This window comes from Podarcis tiliguerta (assembly GCF_965153285.1).
Source record: "Podarcis tiliguerta genome assembly, chromosome: 6".
NCBI lineage: Eukaryota > Metazoa > Chordata > Lepidosauria > Squamata > Lacertidae > Podarcis > Podarcis tiliguerta.
Genome location: NC_139539.1, coordinates 2,068,393 through 2,096,316, shown reverse-complemented (window position 1 = coordinate 2,096,316; position 27,924 = coordinate 2,068,393). Strand labels below are relative to the sequence as shown.

Below are 27,924 nucleotides of genomic sequence, written 5' to 3'. Positions count from 1 at the left end.
GCACCTAAGGGTATGTCTTGCCAGGGGTCAGCAACCTTTTTCAGCCGTGGGCCAGTCCACCATCCTTCAGACCATGTGGGGGCCCGGACTATATTTTTTTTTGGGGGGGGGGGGGAATGAACGAATTCCTGTGCCCCACAAATAACCCAGAGATGCATTTTAAATAAAAGGACACATTCTACTCTTGTGAAAACATGCTGATTCCCAGACCGTCAGTGGGAAGATTGAGAAGGCGATTGGGCCACATCTTGGTTGCCCACCCCTGGTACCCTCTTAAGCGAGCTCCACTATTTTTGGATTGGAATCGAAATTTCTTTTATATATGCAATTATTTTATACACATTTTAATTGCATTGGGAAAGGAGATCTGGCATCTCCTTCCTCTGCCCATTTTGGACCACGTGTTTAATTAGGGTTTATGAAGGGTGGTTAGATAGATCGTAGATATGACTTAATGTTTTTAGAATTCACATTTTCTTTTCTTTGTTTACTTCATTTTATCTTTTATTGTACACCACTTCAGTAACTCTACTCTGTGAAGTGGCTTATAAATCCATTGAATATAAACGAGTAAATATGCAGAGGAAGTAAAGGGCTTATTAACACCGAAAGAGGACTTTATTGCAGCAAACCTTCATGAAGGGGAAATAGCAATGCTGACATTTTGGGTCGGAAGTCCTTGATGCATCACAAAGGAAGAAAGTGAGGGGGAGACAAGATAGTCAGACAAGAAGTATATTTTGCTGGACACGATCCACAGGATGATGCTTGGAATACAGGAGGAATGGGAGATGGAAACCCATCAAAGGAGACCTGTGCTCAGTTCATCCATCAACAGAGGACACCAGAAAAATGTCAGAAGAGAAAGCTGGATTAGGCCAATGGCCCATTTAGTCCAGCATCCTGCTCCCACAGTGGCCAAACAGTTGCCTGTGCGAAACCAGGGAGCAGGATTGGAGCACAAGACCCCTCTTCCCTCCCACTGTGGAGGCAGAGCATAGCCATCCTGGCTAGAAGCCATGCAGAGCCCTTGAAAGACAAGACTGGGAAGACACAAACCACTTGAAAGCTCTCTCACGCAAGCTTCCCTGAAATGAATGGGAGCTGTGCAAAGCCTGTTCAGGAATCCTTGTGTGGTTCCCATCTGTTCCAAAGGGGTTTGCAAACACACACAAACACAAGTCCCACACATGGGGTGCGCACATTGCCTTTTGCCACAACTCAGAAGTTTAAAGCAATTTTATTTCTTGCATGCTACTTGAATATAGCAATACTAGTCATTCCAAGGCTGGGAAAAGCATTTTCTGCCATCCCCCCACCCCGCCCCCAGTGCATGGTTGATGCAACAGAAGGAGCTGGATCCAAATTTAGAGGAAATAGTAAGACACAATTCCAACCACTTGGTTTTTCATGCAGGGATCCAGAATGGCATCATTGGTTGGGGATGAGAGACATCAAAAGGTATTCCTAGGTTGAAGAAAAAGGAGTTCAAAACGTGCCTCCCAATTCCTGAACTGGGACCATTAAACTTTTTCTAATTCTGCTTTTTGACCTCTCCAAGCTGCTGCTGCCCCTCCGTCTCCCAAACCTAGTGCTAAGGGATTTCTCTGCAGCCTTCAGCACAGTTGATCCTCCTTGCTACCTTCACTCCTTTTCGCTGCCGAATTCCGTGACCTGACATTGGCTGGCTCTTTTCTGAGCTGCCGGATATCTTTTAGCCCCTTCACATGGGAAATGCTTCCTTGGTTTCCTTTGGAGTCCCTCTATGATTCTATTGTGGTGGAGTCTCCTTCTTTGGAGGTCTTTAAGCAGAGGCTTGACAACCATATGTCAGGAGTGCTCTGATGGTGTTTCCTGCTTGGCAGGGGGTTGGACTCGATGGCCCTTGTGGTCTCTTCCAACGCTATGATTCTATGATAAACGTGTCCCTTGCTGTTCTACCTCTGCCCATTGGCCACAGGCAACATCCCTGAACCCCATGTGGACTTGGGTGCCCCATTTCCCATTCCTGACTCTGGGTCAGTCGCCCCTCCTTCAGGGAATGAGTGGGAGAGGGAGTTTGTCCAGTTGTCCATATGAAACCAGGAGCTCTTGGGCAAGAGAAGCCCATTCTGCTAGCCCACCTCCAACCCCAGGGTGGCATGGAGCCCACCTCTGCCTCAGAGGGCTCAGCAGTCCTGGGAGAAGCACAGGCTTCCCACTTCTCTGCAAACGACAACTCTTCAAGCCAGCCAGGTTCCTTTCAGTGGAGACACTCATCTCCGCGCAGGTGGAGCCAACAGCTACAGCGGAACTGCACCTCCCAACTTAAGGCTCAGTCTGAGGATGGCTGCCTCTGAAACAGCACCTGAGCCCTCTCTTACGGGGGTCTCCAGCCTGAGCTTGCCATTGCTTTTGACAGAGCACTACCTCTGTACCCCAGAACTCCCTCTCTCTCTCTCCAGTAGCTCATCTGCCTCACTCTGAGTAGCTGATATAAAGACATGTTCCTCCTCTAGGTATCCCTTTCCATACCTGCCAGTGCGGGCTTTTAGATTGTCCCCTGTGCTGAGTTTTAGATTGTAAGGTCCTTGGGACACGATGCTATCCTCTGAAAAACTGGCTCCACTTTTCAGCTTTGCCCCCTACACCCCAGGGCTACGTATTACTGCTTCTATGATATATGTATTTTATACCCCGCCTTTTCCCCTGAGAGGACTCAAGACAGCATACCACTAAAAACACAGAAAACCATCATTAAATAACAATTAAACATTGATAAAATTGAAACTATGTTTATACATAATAAATCTATTAAAAACATACAGATCATTATCATAAAAACTGCACTGCACCCGCCCTTTCATTAAAAGGAGTCAGTTCCCAGCAGCCTTTTGGAACAAGAAATGTTTCACCTGCCGGCAGGAGGAGAATAAGGAGGGAGCCAGGATGGCTTCTTCAGGGAGGCCTCTCCAGAGACGGGAGCAGCCACCGAGAAGGCCCTGAGTAGCTCTAAACCTACATCCTGAAACATGGGAAACCCCAAAGGACTCACCTTTGTACAGCTGGTTTTCATTCTGACCACATCACCCACGCCTGGAGCCAGCGGCAACAGGAACTCCTGCTCCAGATTGTCTGAAGAAAAGAAGCACAATCCGCATTTGGGCAAACAGAAGGTGACCTGTCCGGACTGGCATGTGACCATCTAGAAACTCTGCAGCAGGGACCTTGTGTTGCTCTGCCTGCCAACCCCTTCCTCTGTCTAATGTCATTTACTGTGCCTGCTGCTCCATAATTTCAGGTTTGTCCCTAATGAAATGACCCGTTGCATTTGGACTAACACCCATGGAAGCTGCCCTCCTAGAATTGGCTGATCTTGAAACTGCTCAGCTATATGCCATTGCTCAGACATACACTATGTCACACACACACACACACACACAGAATTGACATGACTAATTCAAATCACCATTATAGATTACTTGAACAAGTTCTGTTCATAATGAGTGCTACTTTTAACGTTAAAACTTTTAGCATATTCAGAGGTGAGTCAAACTCCTTTTTCTATCATTTAGGTTTTTATAATTTGTCTGTGCGACTTCTCTCTAGATATGCTTTTTAAAAATAATGATATTAGATGCTGCCAAAATCATTTTGCTTTACTGATAGTTAACTGTGTTGAATCAAAATTGCAATGCATGGGTTTGGGGCATATAATTTATCAAATATTTTCCTGAAGATGTCTAACCTTTCTAAATTATCTCCCTCAAATGAAAATTTTCTGAGCACATATTTGAAGTGGTGGGTTAACTGTCCCTTTAACATGGCAGTTATAGAATGAACTTGGCTGAAAAAATTAGCTATTGGACTCAGTTTCTGCTACACAGAAATTAGACAATTAGATTTGTTCTTTGAACAGAGCAAAATCGTCACAGCCCTAACAGATGTGGGACTGTCCCTAACACAACTGTACCCACCAACTGTCAAGGTTCCTCTGAAGCAAGTGCCGCCCCCCTCACAAAACTGGACAAATTCTTACCCAACAATGCAACAGGATCCTCAAGTTCCAGTAGGGTTTCCAGCATGCCAACTACGTTGGATAGGTCCTGTTTTGGGATGAAGAAATGTCATTACCAGAGTCCAAGAAACTGTTAGGATATTTCCGTTCCACCTTAAAAGGGAGCAGGATGTTTGTGTCACAGCCTGCGTATTTCCTGTCTCACAGGATGTTTCTGTTGTGTCTTTGCTTTCGATTCTCACTTACTGCCAGACATCTCTAGCAGGCAGTCATGGGTTTTCTCTGTTCTGATCAACGCTGAATAAACCTCTAAATAATGCTCTCCTGGGTGCATCTTTTGCTGTGCATATCTGCTGATAGAGTGTGCAAGAGCTCTGGATACTTTGCAAGCTATTTCTGGAGCTCCTGTCACTAATTGCTGATACTGCGTGTCTACGGGAGAACAATGGACGTCCGGAGACGACGTGGAGTCAAGATGGACTTTATCTCCCTGGCAGTATCCCAACAGAAACAGCCCAGAAGCAAAAGCACCTGAAGCAAGGATCCTGCAGCAATGCAATCAGGGTGGTTTGCATGGGGAGTCAGCACAAAGACGGAACTGAGGTGGATTGTCTAATGGTTGCTTATTTCACATGCCCAGAAATTTAAGTGGGGCTACTGTGCAAACCCCACTGACTGGCGCTGTAGCATTCCAAGAAGATTGTGGAGAATTATTTCAGGTGGGTCGTGCCCCACAGATCAGAAGCCTCTGTCTCCTACTCCAGGGAAGTTCCACGGAATGAGGGGAGTGCAGGGGATCCTTCAAGGAATCTGCTGGAGGGGAGAGTGCTCTGCGGCTTGAATCCTGCTTGGGGTTTCCCACAGGGATCTGGTTGGCCACTGTGAGAGCAGGACTCCAAGGCAAACTCTCTTGAATTATTGCATTAGCTTCATTTGCTGCTGCACCACACTCCTGGCTCATGTTATGCTTGTGGTCTATTAACAACCCAAGTATGCAAGCTTTCACACACTCCTCCTGTTGCTCCTGGTGGGGGGGGCAGGAATGGCAAAATGCAAAGGGAGGGCAGGGGCGGTTTGGGGTGAGCTGTAAGGGGAAGAGGTTTTGGGGGTAAGGTGCAAAGAGAGAGGGGTTGCAAGCAGGTGGAGGCGGGATATGTGGGGGTGGCAATGCAAGCAGGGATGCAGCCTCTAGTATGATCACATAAATTGAAACATAAGGAAGAACTTACACCCCTCATATGTCTTTGAAGAAATCCACTGAAAATAAAGAAACCACATGTTAGGCTCGGCATACCATAAGGTTCCGGTGAACAACATCTGCCAGGAGTCCCCAAGAAGCTGTTTGCAGTGATATCGAGCTGAGATCCCAAGGCCTTAGGTAGTCCCTAAGGTGACTTGGAGCTAAGTTGTTCAGGGCTTTGTAAGTTAATACAAGGACCTTGAACCTGGCTCAGTAGTAGATGGGCAGCTAGTCAGTGGCGGAGGAAGAGGAGTGCGGAGGAAGAGGAGTGCGGGGGGGGGAGCGCACCGCCCCTGGCAGCACGATCCCGGTGGGGTGTCATCACGGCTGCCCACCCCCCGCCTGTGCTGGGTGCCACGCCCCCAGGATGTGCGCCAGCCCTGCCCCTACCTGCTCTTCGCCCCCTGGTGCCGGAGCATGAAGCTCCGCCACTGCAGCCAGTGCAGATGTTTTAACAGTGGCACCACATGTTGTTGCTCAGATGCCCCCACCAGCAATCTGGCCACAGCATTTTGCACCCTCCCAAGTCTACATTTCCTTGATTCTATGGTTCTGTAGTCAACTGCCTAGCCCTGTTCAGGAACCAAGTTTTAGATCCACACCAACTGTTGCCCTGCAGACTGTGCTGTATCTTACTTGTGAGCCATGTCTTTAGCTGCATTTACACTTTACAGCAGATGACGAATAGAAAGAAAATATGAAACATAACATTAGACTATCTACTTAGGAAAAATGATGCATTGGCACTGCTAGCACCATCCTGCTTGTGTGAGCAAGGCAAGTGGTCTGGTCTTACCTTTCTAGAGACAATGAGACCTTCAGCTTGTTGTCTGCAATCAAAGTATCAGCTGGTGCATAGTAAGTCTGCCATGAAAGGAAACAAAAGAGGACCGTTCAGCAGAGAGAGATGGTGCTGATGGACACCATCCCCTGGGAAGTTCTCCTGCATAAGGCTCTGCAGAGAGAGCTGGGCCGAAACTTACTTCATCTAGTCTCCAGACGGAGATCCCCTCAGCATTAAACGTCTCCAGCTTCAATAGATGAGTCACGTAAAGTATGCCAAAATTGCTATAGAATCGAGGTGGTTCATGAGCGGTTAAGTTCATCACATAGTCTTCTAACTCCTGCACAGATTTGGTTTAAATACAGGAATGAGGGCACAAATGATGAGTGTGTAGATAATAATTTAAAATGCAAAGGAAAGGAAACAACCTCCCCAAAACATCCAGGATGATGTTGGCACAGCCTGAAATAATTCAGAAATGCCTTCCTCATATATCTGGGCACCTGTGTTTCCACTGGGAAATAACAGAGCAGATCCAACCATGTCCTCTGTGTAGAGGCAACGCTCTGCTTTGCGAAGGCAAACCTTGCACCAGACGTGCAACAATATGTCAAGGAGCGTTGCGCCTGCTTTCCCTGACCTTTTGCCTTCCTGGCTAGAAAACAGGGTTTCCCCCCCTGACCTTTTGTCCTTTCACAATTTGTTTGCTAGACATATCGCTTGGCTGGAGCATGACGGGGGACGCAGATGTAATCAAGTATTGGGGGGAACATTTTTGGGAAACACCTGCTGACACGTGGATTTGCTAATGCCGGAAATGTGCTTAGATGGAAATATGTTAAGTTCAGGGTGGTTTCACTACTGTTTCCAATTGTTGACTTCTGCTAATAAAAGGAGCCTCTGCAGAACTAGCCGGCAGCTTGCTTGGAGCATCCTTGCTAGCTTGTTTCTGCACAGCTCACCTGCATTACCAAGACCTGTCTCATGTCCATCACTTCACTCTGAGTAGGAAATCCCCTTGAATAAAATGGGATGTAACAACTCCAGATAAGGTATGAGGGGTTTTGAAAGGTACCATGAAAATGGGCTGAGTAAAGGTGCATTTCAAGGACTGTAGTTGGATGAAGAGATGGTGAGGTCCAGAAAGAGCAAAAGCTAATTGGGTGAGAGGATGAGCAGCTAAGATGATGTACATTTCCCACACAGCAGGGGTGTCGAATAAAATATGGGGGGGCAGGTAAGCCCCACCCCACATAATCCATCACATGGCACAGCGCGCACACACACACACACACACACACACACCATTTCAATGGGAATTCCCCCCTCAACTTTGGAAGGGTGGCCCTCAAATATTTTATCGGGGGGGGGGGAGGGACCTCAGCCCCTAGGACTTGGCTCCTATGCCACACCGTGTGTGTTCTACTGGAGATGCTCTCACAGGCCCTTTGGACTCTGTCCTGTAATGCATTGCTGAATAAAATCTGACTGACTGGGAGTTTGGTGTGAGCCTCTATCCTTTAACACCCAAGGGGAATTTATTCCATGCCGATTCTGAGTAGACGTACTTACTATTATGCAAGTAAGACCAGGCAAGAGGGAAAGGAGGGTTCAGACGCCGAGCAGATAAAAAGCCACTCACCTCATCAGAAACTTGCCCTGGAAGCAGAGGCTGAACACTTTCCAACATGCAAAAGCCCTGGAAGGTATATGAAATGACAAGTAATTATTATTATGATGTTCATTATTATATTTAATTATACAGTGGTACCTCAGGTTAAAGGGACGCGGGTGGCGCTGTGGGTTAAACCACAGAGCCTAGGACTTGCTGATCAGAAGGTTGGCAGTTCAAATCCCCACGACGGGGTGAGCTCCCGTTGCTCGGTCCCTGCTCCTGCCAACCTAGCAGTTCGAAAGCACGTCAAAGTGCAAGTAGATAAATAGGTACCGCTCTGGCGGGAAGGTAAACGGCATTTCCATGCACTGCTCTGGTTTGCCAGAAGCGGCTTAGTCCTGCTGGCCACATGACCCGGAAGCTGTACGCCGGCTCCCTTGGTTAATAAAGCAAGATGAGCACCGCAACCCCAGAGTCGGTCATGACTGGACCTAATGGTCAGGGGTCCCTTTACCTGTACCTCAGGTTAAGAACTTAATTCGTTCTGGAGGTCCGTTCTTAACCTGAAACTGTTCCACTGTATCCCGCCTTCTTCCCAGGCAAGGACTCAAAGTGGCTAACAGATAAAATAGAACCAACTAAAAACAGAGAAAAAACACTAATCCTTAAAAAGCAATTAAACGCTGATTAGAATTATATATGTGTCTGCCTGTGTGATCTATTAAAACCTACAGATAATTGCAATAAAAACATCACAGCACCCGTTCTTTCCTTCAAAACAGTTAGTTCCCAAAGGCCAATGGGAGGACAGCAAGGAGGAACCAGTATGGCTTCTCTCGGGAGGGAGCAGCCAGGCAATGGGAAATCCCAACGGATGGCATTGGACCAGCATCTCTTCACCCTTCCTCTCTCTGCCCCTGCCCTCCACACCGCTAGTCTCCATTTGCCAGAGCCACACTCTGGCCTTGAGTCACAGCTCCTTGGGGCTCCAAATCACATGTGCAGCTTGATGTGACTCAACATGTGACCTAATATGCCAACTAGCGCTCCATGCCTGCCACTGGGCACTGCCAACATGACATGAGAGAGGGCACAGGTCTAGGGTACAGGTGAAGCACCCCCTGCACAGTTTCCACTTGGGCTAGGGTTTGGCCCCACTCACCATTTTGTGGTTCTTATCCAGAATGATGGGCTTTATAGGTTGTAGGAGTTGGGCAAAGTTCCAGTCCAGCTGCTTCATCGCCATGGCAATGTCAGTGACAGCTTCCTTGTGCATTTTAGGAAGAGAGTCCAAGAGGCTGCCAAGCCTTTCTTTTGCTCCACCGCCTGCCTCTTCTGCTCTGCCGTCCGGCTTTCCTTCTTCTTCCAAGACCTGGCAGCAGCATCAAAAGAAGTACATAGTTGAATTATGGAACTCACTCCTACAGGATGCAGTGGGAGCCACCACTCTAGAAGACAATACAACGGAAAGGAGCAGCCAAGCATACTAGGACTCAATTTCTTGACTTTAAGAAAGCCGACTTCATAAAACTTAGGGAAGTGCTGGGTGAGATCCCATGGACAGTAATACTAAAAGGAAAGGGAGTTCATGATGGCTGGGAGTTTGTTAAGAGGGAGATAGTAAAAGCACAACTTCAGGCAATACCAATGAGACGGAAACATGGAAGGTGCCTAAAGAAGCCAGGGTGGCTATCTAAAGAACTTTTAACTGAGTTAAGATTAAAAAAGGATGTGTACAAAAAATGGAAAAGGGGGGAAACCACCAAAGAGGAATTCAAACAAATAGCCAGCACGTGTAGACACAAAGTCAGAAAAGCTAAAGCACAGAATGAACTCAGGCTTGCTAGAGAGGTTAAAAGCAACAAAAAAGGCTTTTATGGGTATGTTCGTAGCAAAAGGAAGAACAAAGAAACAGTGGGGTCACTCAGAGGAGAAGATGGTGAAATGCAAACAGGGGACACAGAAAGGGCTGAACTCCTCAATGCCTTCTTTGCCTCAGTCTTCTCCGATAAAGAAAACAATGCCCGACCTGAAGAATTTGGAGCAAATGATTCAGTAGAGAAAACACAGCCCAGAATAACTAAGGAGATAGTACAAGAATACTTGGCTAGTTTAGATGTATTCAAGTCTCCAGGGCCAGATGAACTGCATCCAAGAGTATTAAAAGAACTGGCAGATGTGATCTCAGAACCACTGGCAATCATCTTTGAGAATTCCTGGAGAACAGGCGAAGTCCCAGCAGACTGGAGGAGGGCAAAAGTTGTCCCTATTTTCAAAAAGGGGAAAAGAGAGGACCCAAATAATTACCGCCCAGTCAGTCTGACATCAATACCAGGGAAGATTCTGGAGCAGATCATCAAGCAAACAATCTGTGAGCACCTAGAAAGGAATGATGTGATCACCAATAGTCAGCATGGATTTCTGAAAAATAAGTCATGTCAGACTAACCTGATCTCGTTTTTTGACAGAATTACAAGCCTGGTAGATGAAGGGAACGCAGTGGATGTAGCCTACCTTGATTTCAGCAAGGCATTTGACAAGGTGCCCCATGATATTCTTGTAAAGAAGCTGGTAAAATGCGGTCTTGACTATGCTACCACTCAGTGGATTTGTAACTGGCTGACTGACCGGACCCAAAGGGTGCTCATCAATGGTTCCTCTTCATCCTGGAGAAGAGTGACTAGTGGGGTGCCACAGGGTTCTGTCTTGGGCCCGGTCTTATTCAACATCTTTATCAACGACTTGGATGATGGACTCAAGGGCATCCTGATCAAATTTGCAGATGACACCAAACTGGGAGGGGTGGCTAACACCCCAGAGGACAGGATCACACTTCAAAAAGACCTTGACAGATTAGAGAACTGGGCCAAAACAAACAAGATGAATTTTAACAGGGAGAAATGTAAAGTATTGCACTTGGGCAAAAAAAATGAGAGGCACAAATACAAGATGGGTGACACCTGGCTTGAGAGCAGTACATGTGAAAAGGATCTAGGAGTCTTGGTTGACCACAAACTTAACATGAGCCAACAGTGTGACGCGGCAGCTAAAAAAGCCAATGCAATTCTGGGCTGCATCAATAGGAGTATAGCATCTAGATCAAGGGAAGTTATAGTGCCACTGTATTCTGCTCTGGTCAGACCTCACCTGGAGTACTGTGTCCAGTTCTGGGCACCACAGTTCAAGAAGGACACTGACAAACTAGAACGTGTACAGAGGAGGGCAACCAAAATGGTCAAAGGCCTGGAAACGATGCCTTATGAGGAACGGCTAAGGGAGCTGGGCATGTTTAGCCTGGAGAAGAGGAGGTTAAGGGGGGATATGATAGCCATGTTCAAATATATAAAAGGATGTCACATAGAGGAGGGAGAAAGGTTGTTTTCTGCTGCTCCAGAGAAGCGGACACGGAGCAATGGATGCAAACTACAAGAAAGAAGATTCCACCTAAACATTAGGAAGAACTTCCTGACAGTAAGAGCTGTTCGACAGTGGAATTTGCTGCCAAGGAGTGTGGTGGAGTCTCCTTCTTTGGAGGTCTTTAAGCAGAGGCTTGACAACCATATGTCAGGAGTGCTCTGATGGTGTTTCCTGCTTGGCAGGGGGTTGGACTCGATGGCCCTTGTGGTCTCTTCCAACTCTATGATTCTATGATTCTATGATTCTAAGACTTTAGAAGAGGACTGGACAAAATTCACAGAGGAGAGGGCCGTGAAGGGCTATTAGCCACGATGGCTATGCCCTGCCTGCACAGCTGAAGGCAAGCAATAATTCTGAATCCCAGAAAGCACAGGAGGGGAGAAGGGGCTTATGTGCTTGAATCCTGCTTGCTGGTTTCCCATTGGGGCGTCTGGTCAGCCACTGCGCTCTATGATCTGTTCAGCTCAACAGTTGGGCAGCCGCATTCTGCAGGAACGGAAGCTTCCCAAATCATTTTCAAAGGCTGCCCCATGTATGAAGTTTCTGAATGGTTTCCAAAGGCCACTCACATGCAGCGCATTGCCACACGCCAGCCTTGAGGTTACCAGAGCATAGATTACTTGTTATGTACTGAGTTGAATAGGATCCAAACTGCAGCAGTCTGATTGGTCCTAGAACAATAGGATTCAGAATGCAGCAGTCTGATTGGTCCTAGAACAATGCAGCAGTATGATTGGTTGGCAGGAACCACCCAATCATGCTCCAGATAGAAGTGAATCCACAACCTGATTGGCTTACAGTAGAATTCCGGAATTAGCCAATCATGTGCAGCCCATTGTGTAAATAATGTATATAAAGCAGATACTTTGAGGGGACTTTGATTCATTCCTCCTCACCACTATGAGCTGAATAAAGAGCATGAAATCGCTTTGCGACTCTGAGTATATTTCATTACTGTAGCCAAGTTATTCCTGTCCAGATAGGGTCATCGTTGAGCCACCACCATGGCCGCGGAGTGCCATTGCAAGTCCCTAACTACTTTTTGGGTTGAGATGGTGTTCCTCCTGATTGGGAACAAAAACTTTTGAAGCCTGATGAATAGTTAGCAGGGCAGAGAGTGTAGCAAGCCCTTGGCCCCCTGAATCCCTTTTCAGAGAAGCAGGAGCGCATGGCGCTGGTTGGTACTTACACGCAGCTCGAGGATGAGAGTGTCATTTCTCAGAAGGAAGCTCTCGAGAAAGTACTGGATCCCAAGAGGTGACAAGTCAACTGCAGGGAAGCCAAGAATTTATATATTTATTTATTGCATCTGTATCCCACGTTTTCGCCAAAGAACTCAAGGTGTCATCCGTGACTCTTCCTCTCCTCATTTAATCCCCACAACAACCCTGTGAGGTTGGTTAATCTGAGAGGCAGTGCCTGGCCCTCAAGGTCACTCAGTGAGAGCTTTGTGGCTGAGTTGGGATCTGAACCCTGGTCTCCCAGTTCCTCCTCTGACACTCTACCCACTACACCACACTGCCTCTCAAGTGAGGAGACTCATTCAGTGTTGGTACTCTTTAACTAAGGAGCAAATGTCTTTATCCCGTGGCCTCAGAGCTCCTGGAAAATGCATCACCTGCACCAACCTCCCCTGTCTTTTAGGAAATCTTCCCAATTGCCCATTCTATTGAAACAATCCTTGCTATGGACTTCCCCATTCATTTCAATGGAGAGACTCTTTCCTCCCGTGCAACGGCATGCACACAAAGGTCAGTGCTTCGGCTGAATGAGTGGGGAAGTCCACAGGACCAGTTACAGCATCAAAGGAACAGTATCGGAATTTTGAAGTTTTGCAATTCTGGTCTTCATGTCTAATAAAAGCAGGGGGGATATATTGAAGGCACTGTTTCTCTCCCAAACCTAATGGCATCCATAGTCATTTAGCTCAAACTTGGGGAATGTGCATATTTCATTTACTCCCCCTCTGTGTGTTTAAAATATCAACTAAACCAGCATCAGAAGAATCTGTCTGAAGTATCTTCTCCCTGATTTGCCTTAGCATTTCTTAAAGCAAGGTGCAAAAGAAGGAAGCTGCTTACATAGACTCTGGCTCAGAAGGCAACCTCCAGGCCTGGACAGGGCAGACTGCAAGAGGCCACAGCTCTGAAATATAAAACATGAAAAGCAAAGTGAGAGTGGAAAACACAAGTCTGGAAACCAAGCCTTCCGAGGAACAGCTGGGGGAGTTGGGTCTGTTTAGCCTGGAGAAGATTGAGAGGTAGACATCTTCAAATATCTTAAATGCTGTCAAGTGGAAGATGGGGCAAGCTTGTTTTCTCCTGCTCTGGCAGGGAGAACTCAAACCAATGGTTGAGATTGCGACTAAACATCAGGAAGAACTTTCTGATGGGAAGAGTTGTTCGACAGTGGAACGGACTCCCTTGGGAGGTGGTGGATTCAGAGGTTTTTAAGGAAAGTATACATTGCAAGGGGGTTGGATTAGATGACCTTTGAGATTCCCCCCAACTCTACAATTCTATGAACAGTGGTAGCACCAAGAACAGCATCAAAATCAATGCACTTAACATCAGCAGTAAGAGCCCTATGTACATTTCAACCTCAACTCTAGCAGGATAAGACCAACCTTTTCATCCAAAACAGGGATCAGTCTTTCCCCCAGAGCAATCTGTACCATTGGCGTGACACCCTCTATCGAAGTGCTGGAAGATCTGATGAGTGATAAAAATGGGAAAGAGATGCGAAAAGCTTGCAGAAGTTAGAGCAGCTGCCTGCAATTTAAATGAAAAGGTGCATCCTAGCAGTGCCTGTTAGGGCGTCGTCCTACTCTCGAGTAGGACCCTGGCAGAGACACATGCTCGACTGGCATGTTCCCTCCCTCCTGGTCAATCGTTCTGGAGCTTCAAAAGCTTTCTTCTGCCCAAACATCACAGCGACTGATGCCAACAGACATCAGCACACTTAGGGATCCACAGAGTCTTCGCAGTTTGCGTAACAGAACTCAGCAACTCAGCATTTTGGCTAATCTACTTTATTTACATGTAAACACACACGGATCACTGCAGCATGGTTCCCTCTCTCTCTAGCATCAGACAGCAAAGAGAAAGAACAATGGACAAAAGCGCCACTTCAAGGAACACAGTAACACAAACATCCTGTCTTCGTCATTTCCCACTCTGTGGAGTCAAAACATATACCATCATGTGAAATACAACAATCCCTTGACTGCAATCACAGAGCAGGAATTCTAACAGTGCCGTTCCAAGCCCTTGGAAGACAGTAAAAAAACAACAACCAGTGCATACAAACGCAAACACTGCCGTATCATAACAAATATACCACAGCAATCAACAATATAGAAATGTAAAACTAGACAATGAAATCATAAAAAGTGAAAAACTAGTTAAAAGCAAATAGAAATTAAAAGCAAATATCAATAAAGCCTTGGTTGGGGGTTTACCCTTAATTGCTTGCATTGGCTTGACAGAATAAAAAGCTTTCCAGCGGGTCTTTAAAATCTGGCGCAGAAGGCAACTGCTGAAAATCCAGTAACAAAGAGTTCCAGAGGAACTATCAAAAATACTATGGATTGTTATTTACAGTGCAATTCAATGAGGATGAGAGAGGGAGAGTATGTGCCAACAGAATGGCCAAAACCGAAGGCTTTCTTTTCTCATTCTGGTGTGGGCAGGAGTAGAAACACATCAGTGAGATCCAGGGCTGGCAAACATCCTCTCTCTCTGTCTCTCCCTCTCCCTCTCTCTCTCTCTCTCTCTCTCTCACACACACACACAAATCCTTGGAGAACATTGGTGGAATGAAATGCTTCGGATCAAACAAAGAACCAGAAAACTCTGCTTTTAATTTGTTTTGATCAGGTAGGTTAAGTAGTAAACAAAACAAAACAAAACAAAACAAAAAACAAAACAAAAACCTGGTCAGATTGATGACTTGAAATCATTTGCCAACCATCAGGAATGCCAGAACACAACATTCACTTACATGGTCTAGCCCGCCATTCTTTGCCCTGAGTGAATTGCTTGGCTGTTTGTCTTCTTCCCCTGTCACCTGCCCAAGGAAAATGTTCTGTTGTTCTACCCGGACACTGAGGTCCAGCGCCGAGGGCCTTCTAGCGGTTCCCTCACTGCAAGGGGCCAAGTTACAGGGAACCAGGCAGAGGGCCTTCTCGGTGGTGGCACCCTCCCTGTGGAACGCCCTCCCACCAGATGTCAAAGAGAACAACAACTATCAGACTTTTAGAAGACATCTGAAGGCAGCCCTGTTTAGGGAAGCTTTTAATGTTTGATGTACTACAGTATTTTTTGGGACGCGGGTGGCGCTGTGGGTTAAAGCCTCAGTGCCTAGGGCTTGCCGATCGAAAGGTCGGCGGTTCGAAAACCCCGCGGTGGGGTGCGCTCCTGCTGTTCGGTCCCAGCGCCTGCCAACCTAGCAGTTCAAAAGCACCCCTGGGTGCAAGTAGATAAATAGGGACCGCTTACTAGCGGGAAGGTAAACGGCGTTTCCGTGTGCGGCTCTGGCTCGCCAGAGCAGCGATGTCACGCTGGCCACGTGACCCGGAAGTGTCTTCGGACAGCGCTGGCCCTTGGCCGCTTTGAGTGAGATGGGCGCACAACCCTAGAGTCTGTCAAGACTGGCCCTTACGGGCAGGGGTACCTTTACCTTTTTACTACAGTATTTTAATATTCTTTTGGAAGCTGCCCAGAGTGGCTGGGGAGGCCAAGCCAGATGGGCGGGGTATAAATAATAAATTATTATTATTATTATTATTACTTACTTGTACCAGGTTTTGATATCTGACCAACCACCACAGGAGCGGCAGCTCTTTATTTGAAATCCACTGCTGTTCATGGTCATGACAGTTGAGAAGTCCTTTGTCACTTGAATCTCCACCTCTTTGCCCAAAGGATCAAAGGAACTAGATGGAAGGAAAGGATATATTGCATTTGTATCACGCCCTGAAAACACAAAGTGCTGGTTTTAGCCTACCTAAGAACCTAAGAACAGCCTGCTGGATCAGTCCACTGGCCCCAGAATCCTGTTCTCACAGTGGCCAACCAGATGAGAAAGCCACAAGGAAGATCTGAACACAAGAGCTCTCTTGCCTCCTGGGGTTTCCAGCAACAGGTATTCAGAAGCATTGCTGCCTCCAACTGGGCAGGAGAGAATAGCCATCCTGGCTAAATTGAGAGCTCTTTCCTCCATTTACTTGTCTAATCTACTCTGTTTTTAAAGCCACCAAAGTTGGTGGTACTGTAGTAAGAATAAGAATTTATTATTAATAACATCCCCATCTGGATGGGTTTTCCCAGCCACTCTGGACAGATCCCAACAGAGTATTAAAAACACGATAAAACATCAAAAACTTCCCTAAACAGGGTTGCCTCCAGATGTCTTCTAAAAGTCAGAAAGTTGTTTATTTCCTTGACATCTGATGGGAGGGCTTTCCACAGGGCGGGTCCCACTACCAAGAAGGCTCTCTGCCTGGCTCCCTGTAATCTCACTTCTCTCAGTGAGGGAACAGCCAGAAGGCCCTCAAAGTTGGACCAACACTTTGAATTGTGGCCGGAAACGTACTGGAAGCCAATGTTGGTCTTTCAGGACTCGTATTATGTGGTCTCGGTGGCCGCTCCCAGTCACCAGTCTAGCTGCCACATTCTGGATTAGTTGTAGTTTCCAGGTCACCTTCAAAGGTAGTCCCACATAGAGCGCATGGCAGTAGTCCAAGCGGGAGATAACTAGAGCATGCACCACTCTGGTGAGGCAGTCTGCAGGCAGGTAGGGTCTCAGCCTGCATACCAGATGGAACTGGTAGACAGCTGCTCTGGACACAGAATTGACCTGCACCTCCATGGACAGCTGTGAGTCCAAAATGACTCGCAGGCTGTGCACCTGCTCTTTTAGGGGCATGGTTACCCCATTCAGGACAAGGGAGTCCCCCACACCCACCCACACCCTGTCAGTGGCGTAGCGTGGGTTGTCAGCACCCGGGGCAAGGCAAGTAATTTGTGCCCCCTAACCCGGGGCAAGGCAAGTAATTTGCCCCCCCCCGCTGCACTGTCCCTCCCCCAGATAGTCCCTCGCTCTCTCTCCACACCGCACCACACCGCACACCTGGCACCCTCCCCTCCACAGTGGGCGGCGACCCGGCGGCTCGGATCGGATTCGCACAGCCAGCACTGCAGTGAGAGAGAGTGAGTGAGCCAGGTAGGGGCAGAGAGCTGCGAGTGCGAGCGCCCCCCCCCAGATGTTGCGCCTGGTGCGGCCGGCCCCCCTGCACCCCCCACGCTACGCCACTGCACCCTGTCCCCCCAAAACAGTACTTCTGTCTTGTCAGAATTCAACCTCAATCTATTAGCTGCCATCCATCCTCCAACTGCCTCCAGGCACTCACACAGGACCTTCACCGCCTTTACTGGTTCTGATTTAAAGGAGAGGTAGAGCTGGGTGTCATCTGCATACTGATGAACACCCCGTCCAAACCCCCTGATGATCTCTCCCAGCGGTTTCATGTAAATGTTAAAAAGCATGGGGGAGAGGACAGAACCCTGAGGCATCCCACAAGTGAGGGCCCAGGGGTCTGAACACCCATCCCCACCCCACTTTCTGAACACGGCCCAGGCGGAAGGAGTGGAACCACTGTATAACAGTGCCTCCTGTGGGAGCAATAGGTTCCATGCTAGCGATGGAGTTTTCTAGCCTAATGGCATAATACTTCATCTATTTGTTTATCTGAAAATTTCCACCACCCATTCCAGCCAAAAAGGCATCTGAACTGGCTGAAAACGATTGATAAGAAAACACAGATCTGCTCATACAGATTTGACCTCTTTGGGGGTCAACAGAGTTCATCTCTAACAGCAAGATTGCTTGGATGCTCCAAAATATGACAGACTTATAGAATTGAAGAGTTTTCACTGCTGGTCTTCAAGGCTATTTCCTGAAAAGAAGATGCTGAAAAAGAACTTACTATTCTAAATAGACGCCAAATACCACTATCCAATGGAGGTTCAGTGAATCGTCTGATCGCATTGTTATATCAATAGCTGGGCGATACGGGGTCTCCACCGTTATTCTGCAAAGACAGCAAAAGGCAACTCAACTAGTGGGGGCTCTGAGTTAAATGGAGAGGTGCCTAAAACTGTGGGCTGGACATTTCTGGTACCCGATGAAGAAGGGTAAGGTAAAGGCAAAGGGACCCCTGACCATTAGGTCCAGTCGTGGCCGACTCTGGGGTTGCGGCGCTCATCTTTATTGGTCAAGGGAGCCGGCGTACAGCTTCCGGGTCATGTGGCCAGCATGACTAAGCCAATTCTGGCGAACCAGAGCAGCGCATGGAAACGCCGGTTACCTTCCCGCCAGAGCGGTATCTATTTATCTACTTGCACTTTGACGTGCTTTGGAACTGCTAGGTTGGCAGGAGCAGGGACCGAGCAATGGGAGCTCACCCCGTCGTGGGGATTTGAACCGCTGACCTTCTGATCGGCAAGTCCTAGGCTCTGTGGTTTAACCCACAGCGCCACCCGCGTCCCTCACATGAAGAAGGGAGTCTTCAGTAAAAGAGATTCTCTTGAACACACCCTATTAAATGGAATGGGACCTGCTCACAAGCATTTCTGTGCTCTTCCAGAGTTCCTGTTTCAAATAGGGCTCCTAATCTGCACAGATCCTACCTGGGTGGCAGGTGTGGGATGTGTCCAAAGAAGGGCTTTCCAGAATCAGGGGGTGGTTGGGGACTGAGTTCCCCTACCAAATGGGTTAACTCTTCTCCCATGTCCGAACTGACCAGACATCTCCCAAGCTCTGAAAGAATTGTAGTTTGATCCATCAGTGACTGTGCTTTAGAGACAGCGAATAAAAAGTCAAACAGCTCAGGCATTTATTGACTGTGAAAAATGCTGAGATTTCGGACGATGTACTTCATTGCTTTTCTCATGCTACATTATTTTTTATTATTATTTAAAAATATATCAAAACAGTGATGTAATGGAGAGGTAAGCAAGGACCAGTTTTTAGAATATGTTAGTCCTGGTTTGTATTTATTTATTTGAATCTGTAGAACTGGAAGGGCCCCGAAGAGCCACCTAGTCCACCCCCCTGTAATGGAGAAATCACAGCGAAGCGATGGAACACAGGCCAAAGAAGTTCAGCCTACCTAATTCAGGACATGCATGCATCTTGTGCAAAATGGGGAAGACGAGACCCAAGCACTTGCCTCACCCTGCTAACTGAAAGGATTGTGAGGTTTGCATGTGAGGTTACCTTCCTCCAGGTACGTCTTCCTGATCCTCAGAAAGGCCCCTTGGCCTTCATGCCCCCAAGTTAGGCTCAGGAGACCCCAGAAGAAGAGGCATCCCCACGCCCGGATCATCTCCGCCTCTGATTGCAGCTGCAGAAAAATTCCCAGCATGATATTAAACCCATCATAAAATGTTTATTATGGATATATGTATATATTATAAACAATTGTAAATCAACACACACACATATATAATTTTCATTTAAAAAAAATAAAAATTTCAACAAAAAAACAAAAACAAGATTCTCACGTATCAGTCCTCGACTTCCCTCCCCCTCTTTCAGCAGTTCCATTTAATTTGCCCTCTTTTTTTCCTTTTAGAAACTGGAAGTTTTTACAATAGTCCTGCTAATGTCTTAATTTGTTTACAATTTGTTTGTAAATTCTCTCTCTCTCTCTGTGTGTGTGTATACCTAAACTGTAACAACTATACAATTAAGCTTAAGAAACTGAAGTGAAATAACCAAAAAGAACCTAGTTTAGCAGCCTGTAACATCCACTAGGTTTAATAGATCTAAAAAAAGTTAACGGTTCCTTGAAAGATTTCTATCACCTGACACACCTTTTGATTTACCAGCTTTGTTCTGTAAAATAAATTATTCCATCTGTTAAACATCTCCCTAAGTCTCCAAGTATCAGAGAATTTTATTCAGAAAAAATTAAGATGGAGCTCTCCACAATTGGTGGAGCGCCACAATAGGAAATAAAATCCCACATGCAGAAGAAAGTGTTTTAGATTTCTGTGAGGGAAAATTCCTGTCAGGAAATGGCAGCCAAAGGCAGGAGGAGAAACTGAGAAGCAGAGACTTCTGAGGGAAATTCTGGTCAGGAGTTAGAACTTACAAAGATCAAACTTGAAATGGAAAATAGAACAGAAGCAGAAAAACAGATTCTGCTAGCCGAAATACAGGCAGAAGATAAAGAAAAAGAGGCCAAAATCAAGCAGAAGAAGAACAAGCCAAGCTTTGAGTAGAGCAGCAGATTCAGTTATTTAAAATGCAAGCAGGGGACAGAGAAAGGGAGAGAGAGGCAGACCAAGAACAAGAAAGGTTTCCTCCTAAAATTTCCTCTTAGAATTTCTGAGGGAAATTCTGGTCAGGAGATAGGACTTGAAATGGAAAACAGAATAGAAGCAGAGAAACAGATTCAGTTCGCCAAAATACAAGGCAGAGGATAAATAGAGAGAGGTCAAAACACAAGCAGAACAAGAACAAGCCGATTCGGTTAGCGAAAATACAGGCAGCTGACAGAGAAAGGGAGTGAAAGAGGCGGAACATGAAAAAGAAATGTATAATCTTAAAATGCGAAAAATACAGCCTAGAGCAGAATGACTTGTTCCACAGAGAAGTGGGGAAGTTACCTCAGTGGAACAAGCAAAATTTCAAAAAGGAGATGATATAGAAGCCTTTCCATTTTGAGAGAACCAAATTCAGAGCTTCTGGATGAGGCCAGAATGAAGGATCTCCTTAGGGAGATTTACTCAGAAATGAGGGATGAGGAAACCGCCGATTATGGACTCTTTGAAGAATGAGGGAGAGTTCGACTGGGGCTGACGACTGAGCAGAGCAGGAAAACATTTGGGAGAAATTAAGAGGAAACCTGGGGGAACTTATGCTCAGTTATGGCCTCCAGAGCCTGGCTGAGGGAAGGAAGGGTCAGGCGCTGGAGGAACTCAAGCAACGGATAGTTTGGGAACAGCTCTTGAAACATGTCTCCTCACATCTGGGATAAAAAGCTGAAAACGGTGGGGGAAGCCGCCAGTTCCCTGGACGAGATGGAAGGAGGTTGGGGAGGTTTGTGGTCCCACCTTCCTTCCGGAAAAGCCAAGTTTGGGGCTGCTCAGAGAAGGCGGAGGCAGCCAAAACCAGCCCTGCGAGGCGGGTCCCTCCCCTGCAGAACAGAAGGGGGGGATCTGTTTCCCCTCAGACTAAGCTCAGAGGCTTCCTTCTCTGGCCAGAGGAGCGTTAGAAGGGATCCCAAGGCAGGAATCCTATCACGGAGTCACAAGAGGAGGAGAGAGGCCAGGATCAGGCGCTGCCGGGAAAAGGAGTCCCTTGGCAGCCCGGCTTGAGCAATGCTCTCCCTGAGGAGAAGGGTGTGCATTTGCCCTCATCTCGCACCTGAGCCCCAACCCCAGGTATGGCTGCTTAGAATCGCAGGACTCGGAGCCGGAAGGAGGAGAGAACCTGACGCCCATTTCTCTGTTTCTCATTTCCCTGCATTCGGGATCTGGGGGGGGGGGGCAAGTCCCCAGGGAAACTCATCAACAGTTCAGTGTACATTTCTCCGGATACACACATGGTTGCGTGCAATGCTTCCTAACATGGACAGTTTTGCAAAGCAATTTCTCGTCCCATAACATGCTTTCCTAGGTTATTTTCACTGTATCTTAATATCTATCTATCTGTACAAATTTCTTGGCCAGAGGACTGCACTGCAAAAACTGGGGAGTGTGTAAATTTCAAAGGATGGCTGTGTATTAATATTCTGCCCCCCCCCCTAATTCTAGTCCTCCCTTCCTTGAAAAAAGGACTCTCTCCACACCTGTTGACTAGATGACTCTTGGGGTCCCAAGGTACCTCCAGGTGAGAAGGAGCCCTTGGCCAAGGGGGTCCCTCTGGCACAGGCAGAGCCCCCCCCCCATTCCATGGGGAGCCCCTTCACCCCCCCACTGGGATTTGTAGGGAGTTCCTGAGAGATGCCCCCCATTTTGGTCTCCCCACAGCCAGAGGTGGAAGGGCCAGAGCCAAGGTGGAGATATTGGGCCAGACTAACTGCTGGGTGGCTTTTAAAGGGACAGCAAGCAAGCAACTTTCCTCAAAAAAGCAGCATTTGAAGATGCATTCGGCAAAGGAAGGAGTAACCTAGCAAACAAAACCGGCCAGCTTTTCCCTTCCTGCTGCTGCCAAGGTCTGGGTGGCACCTTCTGGGCACACTGTGCTGCAGTGCCTGATGCAATGAAGAAGGGTGCTGCCACTCACCTCTGAAGCTGGAAAGGCTTCTGCAAATCCTGCCGGCCAGGAGCCTGTCCAGGGAGCCTGCTCTCCTCTTCCCACTGGCTATGCAAGCCGGTTCTGCCCAGAAGCCCCCAGAGAAGACCCTTGCCCGAGATGCTGAGCTCTAGGCAAAGGGAGGCCAGACAGCCGCTCACTCCTGTTGCTGACTCTCCAGGGGATCGGTGCCATCGCACAGCAACTGGGCACCTCCCTCTGGGCACCTTGGAGAAAAACTCTGCAGGGAATATAATTGAGCGGTGGCATCAGGTGAGCTGCCAAGGCCCAGGGCGAGGAAAGTATTGCATCCCAGTATTGAACCCCTTATGCCTCCGGCAGATGTATTTTAAGAAAGGACTGATGTTGACTAAGGCCCATCTAGTCCAGCATCCTGTTATTATGGGGGGGCGGGGAGACACACACATAAGGACTCTACCTGTTGCATGCCTGCCTGTTGCAAAGCTTTTAAAGGGACACAGAGCCTTTTAAATTAATAATAATAATAATAATAATAATAATAATAATAATAATAAATTTTATTTATACCCTGCCCTCCCCAGCCCAAGATCGGGCTCGGGGCAGCTAACACCAGGTATCAAAACAATATAATACAACTTAAAAACAAGATTAAAATACAACATTAACATTGGCAGAACAAGAAGCCCAAGAAGTCATTGAAGCCAAAGGGATGCCACCATAGGCAGGGCTGCTCTGCTTAATAGGCCTCATGGCTGCCCTCAGGGACACTGTCTGTCTGTCCTCCCTCCCTCAGGGCCTCCCCCCCTTTGCCTGTTACCTACATCTTTCAACTTCACTATGGCATTGTTTAAATGAGGGGCTGCATGGCTGGGGGGCAGGGAGGTAAAGAACGGAGTACACATACCCTTCAACATTTGTCAGATGAAAATAAGGACCTTCTAATTTACATCAAGGGATGTGGGTGGTGCTGTGGGTTAAACCACAGAGCCTAGGACTTGCCGATCAGAAGGTTGGTGGTTCGAATCCCCGCAACGACGGGGTGAGCTCCCGTTGCTCAGTCCCAGCTCCTGCCAACCTAGCAGTTCGAAAGCACATCAAAGTGCAAGTAGATAAATAGGTACCACTCCGGCGGGAAGGTAAACGGCATTTCCGTGCGCTGCTCTGGTTCGCCAGAAGCGGCTTAGTCATGCTGGCCACATGACCCGGAAGCTGTACGCCGGCTCCCTCGGCCAGTAAAGCGAGATGAGCGCTGCAACTCCAGAGTCAGCCATGACTGGACCTAACGGTCAGGGGTCCCTTGACCTTTAATTTACATCAGTGCCATTTCTGCACCCCACATATATGCTCACCGCTGATGGAATAAAGGGGAAAGAGCCTGGCTGGCTGAGCTGCTCTAGTGGGACTTACTTTAAAACAAGCAAACATGGCTCAAACTGTGAGCTCCACCAATCTCAAATACAAGGGTGTTCAAGTCTGAAATCTTATACACATGCTGTCCCACCCAAGTCAGTGAGGGATTTGCCACCCTTGTTAAAAGTGGGAATTTAAAGGCTGGTTCTGACCTGCTGAATTTCTGCCTGCCATACAACTGTTAAAGGGACACTAACTCTGCAAGGGGGGGGGGTGTGCCAGTCTATATATGATATAAAGTTTACCTTTGCATACACAAACACACACCACACAAACAAAACACACACGATGATGACACACGTAAACACATGTAGTGCCATCATACTCAAAGGCTTGCAGTGCTTTAAAAGTCTAACAGAAAGATTTATTTGCAACATCAAAAGGGGTTAATGAAAAAGCTTAACACACTTATTCACAACACCAGCCCAATGGAGTTCATGTAACTTTTAAAGACCCCCAAAGCAACAGCCTCCAGCCCCCACCCAAATGGCAAATTTGCGTGCTTTGCCCAGTACCCAAGCCTAGCAGAGGCAGCAGCATGCACCTTTACTTCCAAGTAGACATGTTTGGGATTCTGCTGGGGAGGGAGGGGGGGAGGGAGGGAAGGGGGGGTAGAGACCGCTAGCTAATTTTGCAAAGCCTAGAAAAACTCTGGAAAAGTGACTTGAAATTTACAGCATGTTATTCTTTGAAGGAGAACCAACTGAAAATGATTCACAGATAGTGAATGGACATATAAATGAGTAAAAGAGTATTGGGAAATGATCTATAATGGATTGGGGGGAAAAATGTTTATAAGTACTTGCCCCCCAAAACCAGTCCTTTCTGTTGGGGGTAATTCAGACTGAAATTCCCAGGTGTCAGAAACAATTATTTATGTATGCTACACCTGCGGCCGGTGTTTCGTTAGCGCCCAAATGGAAAACAAGCGAGGTCCCAACCAAAGAAGAATGGCAACTTAAATTGACAGAATATGCAGACCTAACATATAGAATAAAAGAACAATAAGAACACACATTTAAAGAAGATTGGAAGACGTTTATTGAATATATGGGAAATAATTGTGCACAGCTGAAAACACTGGCTTCACTAAGATAAATTCAATAGTGTGGATTAGTTTTGATGGATGCAATAATGGAATACTGATTGCTATAGTTTTTGTAAAATATGCAGGGATGTATATGTAATATAAACCATGGAAAGAGAAGGAAAGTCACTGAAATCTTAGGGATGCAAAATGAGTATTTTAAATTGTAAAACAGAAAATTTAATAAAAAGCCTAGCAGAGACTGCATGCACCTTTACCTGGGAGTAAATCCAACTGACCTTAATGGGGTTTACATCCTAGTAGACATGCTTGGGATTGGGCACAAACGGATGGGGGTGGACAAGAAAGGCTTGCAAAATGAACTTTTACTGGTGGAAGCCACAGGGGATTGCAAAAAGTAAAAAGAAGATGCCACTGTAGGAAGCAGCTCCTTGCTAAAAAAAAAAAGCGCGCGCGGGGTGTGTGTGGAGCTTGAAGCATGCATATTGCGCGTGCATGTATTGAACTTAAGTTAGAAAGTACTGCCAGGTGCCCCGGACTCTGCAATTGAGTAGACAACAAATAATTTGGAAAGAGCCGCTCTGCTGCCCCAGCTGCAAGCATTTCTGTTTCGAGCCGTTTTGCAGCCCATCCAGGACCTTGAAGGGAGGGCAGATTATCCCTTGGATCCTTTCAAATCAATCCATCCCCATTCCTCCACCTGCCTCGCCTCTTCTTCCCGCTTTTGCAAACCTGGTTTGAATTCTGGCCAATCCGGCCCGGCCAAGAGGGCGGGGCTTGGGAGCGGACCTGGAGGGAGCGGGCTTCACTCTGGTCGGTCCCTTTGCCATAAAAGGCCACGTGCGCAGCTCCCCGGGACTGCAGAGCGGCTTGAAGAGCGGCAGAGAAGGGTTCTTGCGGTGCTTCTTCCCACGGCGTGCGGCGACTGCTATCCAGGTGATTTTTGACTTCATGCTTCGATTATGCAGGGGTTTCGTGGGTGGGCGAGAGAGAGAGAAAAAGAGAGCTCACGTGGAGTTCATTTCCTTCTATTCCCCTCCCCCAATGCTTTTTATTGAAATTTAAGAACACCAACACTCTATGGAGCATAAAGTAGGATATATGTAATATGTAACAAGATTTGATGTTTTTGTTCATTTCCTTCTATTTTAAGGCGAAACTGCTGAAAAGCTGCACTTTATTTCCAAGGTGCATTTTGTGGGGCAATAAATTACCAGCAACAACAAAAAATGCCATTCTAATGCAGAGTGAATTACAATGAAAATTAATTGGCATAAATTCATTTATGAATATACCTACGGGCTGCTCTTAATCAATTTACAGAGCAAGCAATCGAAATAGAATTGATATATCTTTGAGCTGGGTGAGGGGGGATATTTAAAGTTATGAAGTCGTGGAGTGGGCTTGAGACGCTGAGTAAAATAGGCGACTTTCCTTTAATTATATCTTCTTGAAGGGCATAAAGGAAATTCTGGACTCTGACTGTATGTTTAAAGAAAGTGAGTAAATTGGTTGTTAAAAGGTGGAACTTGCATGTGCAGGCATTGCCTGTCTGAGGTTGAGTTCTGACTTTGATTTATTTCGGTTAAATAATCGTTAAAAGGTTTCCATCAGATCAGCCCAGACTGCTTTGGAGCAGGGGAAACAAGGTTTAAATGTCTTTGGGTGCTTTGATTTTAAATGAGTTCAGTCTATCCCTTTTAAGGTCTGGGCTGCTCAAGTGTCTTTTTCTCTAAAAGGTTTTAGGCTTTGAGGCATCTGTCCACCCTCCCTTCTCAATGGGTAAACTTACTCCTGAGCAAGCTTTCTTTAAAAAGGTTATTTTTCCTCTCATTTGACCAATCATTTCAAGGTGGTGCAGTTTGTTACTTTAGGTTCCATGTGAAGTGGTTAGTTGCACTTTTGCAAGGCTTCATTTAGTTGTGGACCAAGTATAAAGTTGTGACTCCTGTTAGCATCAGGTGCTTCTCCCCCCCCCCCCCCTTCTCTGTTTTTAACCCTTGTTACTCCTGCCATGAATTTGGTGAACCAGCCTTTGAGGTATTTGTCTTCCAGTATAGGTTTAGGAAAAATGGTCTCTCCTTTTCATTTTAAGTTGCCTCCCAAGAGAATTTCGGGTCAAGTATGTGTTTATGGGCACTTTTTGGGAGTCTGCATATAGTCTGAACAAAGAGCAAAGTTGTGGAAAATGCTGTTTTATCCAGCTTCTGTGAAGCCTGTGGTAAAGCTTATCATTTTGGAGTGTGCATGCTTGTATGTTTGGGTGAGTGTGGGTCCATGTATGTCTGTGGTGGCATAGACTTTGATTGACTTGCTGAAATACAAAGCAAGAATAAGCCATGAGGGTTAGTGCTAGGGAAAATTGGAAGTGTGGCGTGTGAGTTCAACCATGATTTTTAAAGAATATGTTTTGTGAAGTGGCTGTCCAAGGATGCACTCTTTGCAATTTTATGGTGATGAGCGGTTTAATCTATTCCTGAACTGATTCTGAAGGTCCTGTGTGCACAAAGTTGTTATGAAGGCATAGGAAGAGGTGCCTTTCTTGTGCTGATGCCCCCAAGAGAAAAGGCAAACCATTTCTCTGGAAGCATCTAAAGTGGTAATGAGGAGAAACATTAAATACTCAAACCATGACATGGTTCTCAAATTTCTATCAAACTTTAGGACACGGATGCATTGGAGGGGTCTGAGTGGATATTAGTGCTCACCTAGGATTGGGAGAAGAAATTAGATGGCCAGAACAGCCAGTTTGGGGCACTGGGCAGCAAGTAGTTCCGACCAGCATTTTCTGCTGTAGACGTTTCTTTGATGGGCTTTATATTCTTTAAGGCAGGTTCTGAGAGATAGCCTTGCTGCCTGGCAGTTATCAGATGTCAGGGCGGCTCTGTAGGCATTTTAGCAAAGCTTTCTTAGCCTGAATACAAATGTGATCAAACCAAGGTTTATTTGCTGCTAACGGTTTAGTTGGCCTTTTCTCAGAGATATTGAAGAGATGGGGCTTTATATGTTGTAACAAACGCTCCAAAAGTGCCTCCTCTGGGTTGGAATTGTTCCCAGAACCGTTTGTAAGTGTGAGCAGTTTTTCAGAAGCTAGAATCTCCTTCAATTTGGCGTCAAGCGCAGG

At 46.7% G+C, this 27,924-nt stretch overlaps 1 protein-coding gene across 5 annotated transcripts; it reads right to left on the bottom strand.

Annotated features, from left to right (window-relative positions):
• Positions 1-256: 256 nt before the first annotated feature.
• Positions 257-21,192, bottom strand: LOC310680604 (uncharacterized protein). Of its 5 annotated transcripts, none has more exons than XR_014512855.1 (15): positions 21,091-21,172; positions 19,334-19,460; positions 18,745-18,874; positions 18,042-18,146; positions 15,849-15,989; positions 13,680-13,764; positions 13,135-13,198; positions 12,243-12,322; positions 8,799-9,008; positions 7,664-7,720; positions 6,221-6,361; positions 5,227-6,101; positions 4,019-4,085; positions 1,903-3,114; positions 257-1,750 (listed from the first exon to the last, which is right to left on the bottom strand). XR_014512855.1 is itself a non-coding variant. In XM_083447491.1 (13 exons), exons 2-13 carry the CDS (start codon positions 19,440-19,442, stop codon positions 4,960-4,962), a joined length of 1,485 nt encoding a protein of 494 aa, XP_083303617.1. In that variant the 5' UTR covers positions 19,443-19,460; positions 20,731-21,192; the 3' UTR covers positions 4,510-4,959. The 5 variants fall into 5 exon arrangements, 3 of the variants coding, with proteins under 3 accessions (XP_083303617.1, XP_083303616.1, XP_083303618.1); XR_014512856.1 differs by having other exon boundaries at positions 257-1,467; positions 3,035-3,114; XM_083447491.1 differs by lacking the exons at positions 257-1,750; positions 1,903-3,114; positions 4,019-4,085 and having other exon boundaries at positions 4,510-5,254; positions 6,034-6,101; positions 20,731-21,192.
• Between the last annotated feature and the right edge of the window lie 6,732 nt (positions 21,193-27,924).

Excerpts from the sequence above, each read along its gene's own strand:
- LOC310680604 (XM_083447491.1), bottom strand. The coding sequence starts at position 19,442 with ATGATCCGGGCGTGGGGATGCCTCTTCTTCTGGGGTCTCCTGAGCCTA. Across the intron at positions 18,875-19,333 it reads GAAGACGTACCTGGAGGAAG|AGCTTGGGAGATGTCTGGTC; the intron begins GTAACCTCACAT and ends CAATTCTTTCAG. Across the intron at positions 13,199-13,679 it reads TCCCTGTTTTGGATGAAAAG|AGCTGTGGCCTCTTGCAGTC; the intron begins GTTGGTCTTATC and ends TTTATATTTCAG.